Source organism: Moesziomyces antarcticus (assembly GCF_000747765.1).
Source record: "Moesziomyces antarcticus DNA, scaffold: scaffold_v10010, strain JCM 10317, whole genome shotgun sequence".
NCBI lineage: Eukaryota > Fungi > Basidiomycota > Ustilaginomycetes > Ustilaginales > Ustilaginaceae > Moesziomyces > Moesziomyces antarcticus.
The window spans coordinates 190,242-198,381 of NW_014639000.1; the positions used below are offsets into that span (position 1 = coordinate 190,242).

The 8,140-nt window shown below is 58.7% G+C and overlaps 4 protein-coding genes across 4 annotated transcripts; 3 read left to right on the plus strand and 1 right to left on the minus strand.

The window, feature by feature from the left end:
- Positions 1–129: 129 nt before the first annotated feature.
- On the plus strand, positions 130–1,442 carry PAN0_010c3993 (uncharacterized protein; the record flags this gene model as incomplete). Its single annotated transcript, XM_014800449.1, has 2 exons — positions 130–370; positions 457–1,442. The coding sequence occupies 2 exons, from the start codon at positions 130–132 to the stop codon at positions 1,440–1,442; spliced, it is 1,227 nt and encodes a 408-aa protein (XP_014655935.1).
- Positions 1,443–2,895: 1,453 nt separating this feature from the next.
- Positions 2,896–4,500, plus strand: PAN0_010c3994 (MFS general substrate transporter; the record flags this gene model as incomplete). Its single annotated transcript, XM_014800450.1, has 1 exon — positions 2,896–4,500. The coding sequence occupies one exon, from the start codon at positions 2,896–2,898 to the stop codon at positions 4,498–4,500; it is 1,605 nt and encodes a 534-aa protein (XP_014655936.1).
- Positions 4,501–5,163: 663 nt separating this feature from the next.
- PAN0_010c3995 (uncharacterized protein) lies at positions 5,164–5,877 on the plus strand (the record flags this gene model as incomplete). Its single annotated transcript, XM_014800451.1, has 1 exon — positions 5,164–5,877. The coding sequence occupies one exon, from the start codon at positions 5,164–5,166 to the stop codon at positions 5,875–5,877; it is 714 nt and encodes a 237-aa protein (XP_014655937.1).
- A 104-nt stretch (positions 5,878–5,981) lies between these two features.
- Positions 5,982–7,445, minus strand: PAN0_010d3996 (uncharacterized protein; the record flags this gene model as incomplete). The annotated part of the gene is made up of 1 exon (XM_014800452.1): positions 5,982–7,445. The coding sequence occupies one exon, from the start codon at positions 7,443–7,445 to the stop codon at positions 5,982–5,984; it is 1,464 nt and encodes a 487-aa protein (XP_014655938.1).
- Positions 7,446–8,140: the final 695 nt, after the last annotated feature.

Consider the following 8,140-nt stretch of genomic DNA (forward strand, 5'->3'; position numbering starts at 1 on the left):
CCAAGATTGTCGACCCCTGTCATCATCGAACCGGCAGAATACCTTCCACGGTAACCTGTCCTCCTCCCGTTTTCCCCTTTCGTTTTCTAGTCCTTAGCCTCCCCCCCCTCCTTTTTTTTGACATACACAATGTCTCTTCCTGCTGGACGAGCCCCTCCGCCCCCAACGATCGAGACCAACAGCGTTTCAAAGGAGGTCATTCGTTATGGCGTCAAGGCGTTCGTCACGGTTTCGGCCGAAGACGCCTGGATCTTCGACGCTTTTTGGGTGTCCGTTGGCAACCGACAACACGCGATTGCCAATCGCAAGGGCAAAGAACGTATGGTGAAAGACCTTCATCGGTTGGTCTTCACCGACCCGGTGCCTAAAGGTCAGTTTTTTCCCCCTTTTTTATTTCGTTTTCCTTTTTTTTTTGTGCGCGCACGCTAATTCACCTGATTCTATTTTTTCTCACAGGCATGGTGGTTGATCATATAGATCAAAACCCTTTGAACAACGTCAGGTCGAACTTGCGAGCCGTCTCCCTGTCGGACAATGCGATGAACGCAACCCTCAAGAAGAGGCCGAAGTCAGGCTACCGCGGAGTCTGGAAGAACGGTAACAAGTTTACGGCGGAGGCCCGGGGTAAGAAAATTGGTAGTGGGTTTCCCAGCGCAAAGGCGGCCAAGGCCTTTCGCATTAGGGCCCTGCGTCAGGAAGGTGCGGATGCGATGGCAGACATGGAGACGGAGGTCGAGCTGTCTGTGAGTGATGAGGAGTTTCTCAGTGGATTCAAGAAAAAGACGTATGCCTCCAAGGGCCAAGGCCATGTCAAGCGGGCAAACGGGGTTTTCTACCCCATGCTCCGTGGCAAGAGGCTTGGTCGGTGCACGACGGAAGAGGAGGCTCGCGAAAAGATTCGACAGGCGGAAAGGCTGCGGAAGCAGGCAGAGGCTAAGGAGGCAGCGGACGTAGTCATTCCTCGCACTGCCGAAGGAGTTGCCTTCCTAACCGATAAGAACGGCGAAAAAATTTTGGTGGACGACGACATCTACATGCAGTTTCGTAAGAATCCCATCTACTATAGGGGTGACGGCTATCCGGTCGTCTTGGACAAGCCACTGCATCTGCTCGTCTGCCCGCGTCAGCCCGAACACCAGTGTGTTGACCATATCAACGGCAACAGACTGGATGCTCGGCGCTCCAACCTGCGCAGTACTACTTACGCCATCAACAACCGCAACCAAAAGCCTACGAGTGCCACGGGCTACCTCGGTGTTGTTTTTGATACCAACCACCCAGGCAAATTCAAGGCCGTCGTCACCGACTCAAGGGTCAATCCACCTGCTCATTACACTCGACTCTTTGACCATGCTGCCGACGCGTCGCGCTGGCGCCAGAAGATGATGTTGGAAATCTATCCCGAAGATCAAGTCGTGGCCTCAGGCTCTGCGAGCCAGTAGTTCCTCCTTCTTCATGTTCATTTTTTCTTCATGTTTCGCATCCAAGCAATTCCTGTCCGCTCTTTCCAATTGTTCTAAATGATTTTGTCCGTCCCTTTATTGACGGATGTCAAGGTATGAGTGCTACTTGGAGATCGCGGTTACGCGACTTTGGTCGCGTACGATCCTGGCCAAAGTACGTAGCGGGCTTAAACGTTACCTAGCCGGGACAGACGTTGTTATATCGTCGGTCGGCTGCTAGGGTCGTTCGGGCACTCGCTCTTCTTAGGGCAGAGGTTGAGGGATCGAGCGAGGCGCGATGCGTTGGGGACACGCGGTGCGCCGGGGAAACGTGAGTCGCGTGGGCGCGACTTGAGAGATGGGTGAGGAAGTATGAGTCAGTCTGCTCGCGAGTGGTCTCGAGCTCAGTCTCTTGGGTCCTCGTCAGGGGGATGGAGATTCGATGATGATTTCGAAGTGGTGCTCGACTAAGTGCGCTATATATATCTGCGATCTCCGTACGGGAGGGATGTAGCGAGGAGGGGCACTTGGTCGTGCCCTCGTACCCGCCTCTCTGTTACGCCGCCCGACCGGCGGCGGACCGACCGGCCGGTCTGCTGCGGTAACGCCGCGCCCGGGCATAGGGGAACCGGACCCGGTGCGCACACTTTCTTCCTGACCTTGTCGATTGTATTCTATTCTGCACCTAGTGCTCACCGGAATCTCAGACCGTGTTCCCACACACCCAGCGCGACCCGCTAGTGCCTACCAGTGACACTACCGGCCCCCACGTCGGTATCTCACGCCCGAGGCCTCTCCACCGGACCCGACCACGCCCGTAGAGGTTGCTAGACCCCTCGAGCATAACACTCTCCAGAGGTCGCTAGGGTCTAGCGCCCGTCGTCGTATAGCGAATCCAGTGTCTTTCTCTCCTAGACTCGCTGTCCGTGTCGAGCGTCGTTCTCGCGATGTATCATCCAGCAAGTATGGCTCGGGAGGTGTGACTCGTCGTCTTTCCAGCCAATCGCGGTTGCGCGACCAGGAGTCGCGTAACCAGCATTGGTGGTTCTTCGCTCCGACGCTTGCTGGCACGATCGGCAGGGTGGCTTCCGGCCAACTCGTGATCGTTCCATGGTTCCCGAGGGCGTCTGATCAGGTCTCGGGGGCGACGTCAAAGTCGCGCTGACTGATGATTGGTCTCGTCGTCTCGGCTGGTCTTGGGGTGGTGAAGCCCCATTGGCGGTGAGCAGTATTCGACGTCGCGGGCTTCGGGTCAGTGAGCGTGACCCGAGTTTTTGAGGTTGGACCCTGGAAATTAGTTGCGCGATCCAAGTCGCGCAACCTGGATTTTGGCGCGTCCGTCACCGTGGGCGCGGGTCCTATTTCCCCCCTTGGGTAATTCGAGTGCGGCTTACTGGATGTAAGTCGCGCAACCCAAATCTGTGTGTCGCAAGTGCGAACTGCTTCGACGAAGATGGAACTGCGAGATTACTTGTGCAATCCAACAAAGAGGAATAATTTCGCGCCCTCGCAGTTTCAGAACCTGCTGTATCTGCAGGCCACCAACCTCGGCGCCGGCATGTGTGGCAACGACGGTCAGCCCGACTGCCGTCTCCGCTTTGCCGGCAAAGAGCGCACGGTGGAGAGCATCGTGCTTCTGTGCAACGGCCTCTCTTTCGCCATCCAGGCCGTGCTTTTCTTGGTCATCGGAAGCTTTGCCGATTATGGACGAAACCGACCTTACATCCTCGTTGCAAGCACCGTCGTCGCTATCGCCGTCAGCTTCGCTTGGCTCGGAGTCACGGATCCGGAACAGTGGCAGACGGCTATTGGACTGTATATGGTCGGAATCATCACTTACCAGCTCTGCCTGAGCTACTGGACCGCCGCATTCCCAGGTCTTGCGAGGGATCTGCCGCACATGCGCGACGCAAGAGCACGGCTCCTCAACGACTCGAACACTGCTTCTCCAAAGGCGGATGCCGATTCGGCCGATGACAAGGGCGAAACTCCGGCAGCAGAACACGCGGCAGAGACCGAAGCAAAGGCAGGTGCCCACTCGAACCACGGCCGCATGACAGCAGACGAGTACAGCCTGCTCGAGACCATGGCGATCAACCGCATCTCAAACATCGCCTTTGCCGTGTGCTCTGTGGGCGAACTCGTGGTGCTCGCCGTGATCCAGGGCATGCTCTACGGCATTCACGCCGACCGAGACACCATCTCCAACACCAAGGCGCTTTCCGCCGTCGTCGCTTTCGGCGCCAGTGTATGGGTGCTCTGCGCCATCCCCTGGTTCGTGCTCGAAAAGCGAAGGCCTGGACAACCCCTCCCACCCGGAACCAACTACGTCACGGCGGCAGCCAAGCAGGCGTATCTCGCTGCAAAGCATCTGCGCCACCTCCGCCAGACACTCATCTACCTCGTCTTTTACTTCCTCTTCTCCGACGCCCTCAACACCTCGGTCACGGTCATTTCGACCATTCAGAACCAGGTGGTCAGCTTCAGCACCACCAAGCTCAACCTGCTCCTCATCGTCGGCATTGCAGCGCAAGCGGTTGGCATCTACGGTTTCTGGCTCATCCAGAAGCGATGGCAATTGTCCACGCTCTTCATGTTCGGGTGGGTCATCTTCTTTACCCTCTTACTGCAAGGCTGGGGCTTCATTGGCATCTTCACTCAACGTTTTGGCTTCCATCACGTGTGGGAGATCTACTGTTATCAAGCCTTCTACGGGTTGTTTGTATGTCCATGGTACGCCTACTCTCAGACGATGATCGCGGAGGTGACGCCCAAGTCGTACGAGTTCCTCTTCTTCAGCCTCTTCTCGCTGGTCGGCAAGACGAGCGCGTTCATCGGGCCGTTTGTCACGCAGGCCATCGCAGACGATACGGGCAATGCGTCGTCGCCGTTCTACTTTTTGCTCGCGCTCTCGCTCGCAAGTTGCCTCCTGCTCTGGCCACTCGATATCAAGAAGAGCAAGATCGAACAGGCCCGCTTCATCGAGCACGAGGCCAAGGACAAGCACCTCGACTCGGCCGAAATCGCCGCAGCCCCCAGCGCTGCAGCGAACGCTTAGACCAGGGCGCCACGGACAGTTATAGTCGGCACCTTTTGTACCATTACATGCTCAACTCGCGATAGTGTGCCGCAGGAAATTCGATTCACGATTGAGAGCTCAGAATCCGTTCGTGTGACAGCGACAGCGCGTTCCTGACGCTGAGTGACGCTTCATTAAAGCTTCCCGTCGAACAAGGTTCAACCGACCACCCGTGCGTCGCCGGCTGTCCCACCAATAAGCTCCGAGGGCGAGATCTGCATCCACATCCGCATCCGCCCCGCGGACCACCTTTGCTTGATCGAAAGCCACCATCCGCAAACGAGCGCTCGAGATGGTGGGGCTTGGGCGGGTGATCTAACAAATTCGGCTCGAAACCGTCCTGCATGTGGAGCTGCGGGGCGGACGACGGGGTTGGCGGGCGAAATGCGGTTGGGTGGATAAGCTGCAGTTGCTGCCGCGAGTCAGCCGGCCTGTGCGCTGCGCCGTCGAAATTCTCACCCGCAGCTGTCTTTGTCTCCACCACTCTGCGTCTCGAACACCTTTCTATCACCGTCACCGCACACGTCTTCCGCAACTTCTCATCACTGCTCAGTACGAAGGCATCCACAATACGCTCGCTCGCCGACTGGACGCAGTTCAAACATCTCTACGGGCTTGCTGGAGCGGATTGGGGGTCGAATTATGGAGCAGATCCTGAGCATCCTGCTACCGTGCTGTTTTGGCTCACGGCATGCGCGGTCACCAGCCTGGTCTGCAGCCGACGCCAATGAGCGCACGCCTCTGCTCGCCGATGGATCGCAGTCGATAGCGTCTGGGTCTGGGTCGATTGCAGACAGCTCAGCAGCACAGACGAAGCGCAAACGCAAACCCCAATCCATCCTCCCCACCCCGGCGTACGACGAACATACCCTGCGAAACATCCTCGACGACCTATCTGCTCGACTGGTCGACGTGGAATCGGCAAAAACACATGCCGACAAACAATCCATCCTCACATCCTCACCTGTTCCCACCGCCGAAGAATCTACAGACAAGCCAGCATCGGAAACAGGGGGCAAGTACGTCACCCCCGTTCATACTTTACGACTCTCGGTGCGCAGTCCATCAACACCAGCCGAACCTACTTCCAAGCTGGTTAATATTTGGCCAAAAGATACCGAAGATACAGCATCAGTGAATTCGGCAGCAGGAGCGAGATTGTCGTATTCGGCAGCGTTGAAACGGGGCGCAAAGAAGAAGGCGAAAAAGTTCCCCTCGACAGCCAACGCCCGATCCGACGATCCAGCCGCTGTGGAACAACAGACGTACAACAACCTCGCCCAGATCGCTGGATCCAAACCACTCGTCCATAGCTGGGACATCGACGATACCCCCGACCTCCATCCACCCGCATAAGCTCCCCGTCCCCCTTCGCTTGCATGCCGCATCACACTCTTTTTCACTCATGCACAATCTCTGCCAAAAAGGTCTGGAGCGACTGTGTTTGCTTGTCATTGGTGTCAGTGCGTTGCAGAGGGCAGTGGTTGCATCTCCACCGCCTCGTTGGCGGGCGCAGTGGGAGCAGCCTCTTCGTCGGCATCGGGAATGACCGCCTTCTGACATACGGGACACCGACCCGAGACGGTGGTGAGCCACTGGTCGACACACGAGCGGTGCATCACATGGCCGCACGCCAGCAGCCGCAGCGGCTCCGGCTCCGGCTCCTGCCCGGCCTCGGGCTCCTCAAAGTCGCACAGGCAGATAGGACATGTTGCGCGGTGCGCCGGCAGCGGATGCAGCGGATACTTGAGCCCCGGTCGCTGGCCGGATGTGGCCCCGGGAGGCGCTGCGGACCGGCCCTCTGCTGCCGGTGTGCTGGTGGCAGTGGCTGGTATCGATGCAGCGGTCTTTGACGACTCGCCGTTGGCGGACGGGCCTGAGCGCCGACGTGCGACAATGAGCCGAGTGAGCCGGCTCAAACGTCCAAGCACAGGATGCGAGGCGCTCGCGAGCGAGTCCTGCGTGGCCTGCCGCGATCCCATCCCGGCTCTTGACGGCTGCAGGGCAGATGTCGCGTCAGCGCCTTCACCAGGTGTGCTGGCTTCCTGTGCGGATATCTGATCCATGGGCTGATTCCCATCGTCCGCTTCGGCCGGAGTATAATACACAAGCTTGACGCGCTTATCGACTTCCTGCTGGTCGATCTTTCCCGTCTCGGGATGCAGCTCTCGCTGCGGCAGTCTGTGGTTGAGGCCGAGCGCGCGCATGATGACGATGAGCAGCGGCAGCGCGCACACGATCAAGAAGGCCAGCACGGCGATCTCGACGATAAAGATGTACACCACGACGAGCGAGGCGAGCGCGGACCAGAAGAGCGGCACTGCCTCTGCGGGCTTGCGCGAGCACTCTGTGCTGCTGTACACGATCGCGTTGCCCACAAAGAAGATGACGAGCGATGCGATGCCGAGCAGCGTGCTGATCTTGCCCACCTTGACGTCGAGGTACTCGGAGCCCAGTGGACGGTCGCGCTCGGCGATGGCACGCGCCTCTGGCCCGGCTCGGCGACCTTGGCGCGTGCGGTGCGGACTGAGGCCGAGGTAGAGCTCGACAGGGATGTCGAGGGCGAGACGGACCATGTGGACGACGAGATACTTGAAGAGGCTGTCTGGGTTGCACACTCTGCCGTCCTCGTGCGAGGGCGAGATGCGATGCGAGCCAGGCAGCGAAAGGATGGGGATGAAGGCGACGATTTGGGCGAGAGAGACGCAGATGCGGATGAGGAGCACGATGCGCCTTCCACGCGGAAGCTGTCGCACGCCGATCCACAGGGATTGCAGCAGGTTGCGACGCAACCTCAGTGCTTCTGTGAGCGAAGGGGCCGCAGCCTCGGTATGTTGCGCCCCATCCGGATTGTTGCGAAGGGCGTCATTTCCCGGCGCTCGAGGTTCGAGTGCAGTCGGTATTGGCTCGGCGTTGGTGGACATCCCGTTGACGCGATGGCGAGCCAGGGCGTGACGAGGTTGTGGTCAGGAGGCAGAGTCGCGGCGAAGTGGCGGTGGGAGCTCGAGTCGGCGCTGCAGGAGCCGCTTTGCGAAGTAATGACAGTGTGAGTCGCCGACTCAGCCTTTCTTGCCGCTTCGGAGACGCCGATAGCAAGCGGCTGTAACAATCAATTGCGCTGCCCCGCCGTCTTGCCGTGCAATGCGCGCCAGCTAAACAGCAATGCACAAGTTGCACCCTTGTGGGGGTCGGTCGAGAATCAAAGCTGGAGCGCGCGCTGCCGGAGCAGAACGGTTGCAGAAGGATTTTGAGCAGCGTCGTTGACGTGTCGGTGTCGGTGTCAGGTCCCTTCAGCCCTGTGGCGCCGAACGCCTGCGTCACATATGTGGAGCCAAGCTTCTTCTGCTGCACGGCCACGCAGCTCCGCGCCCTTTGCCAAGCCTCGGCCGGCGAGCCGCCGCCAAGAAGGCTGTGCCGTCCGCCCTATCCGATACACCTCAAACCTAACACTTTTCCACTTTTGCCACGCGCCCAACGCACAGCATCACACTCGCTGTTGCGCTGGCTGTCACTTTGCCGCCCCTCGCTGCTCTCAACACCCACAGCACCCAGAGATCACACTAGCTTTCCTCGTCACACGACATCAGTCAAGGGAATCATTCATGACATTCGAAACTTC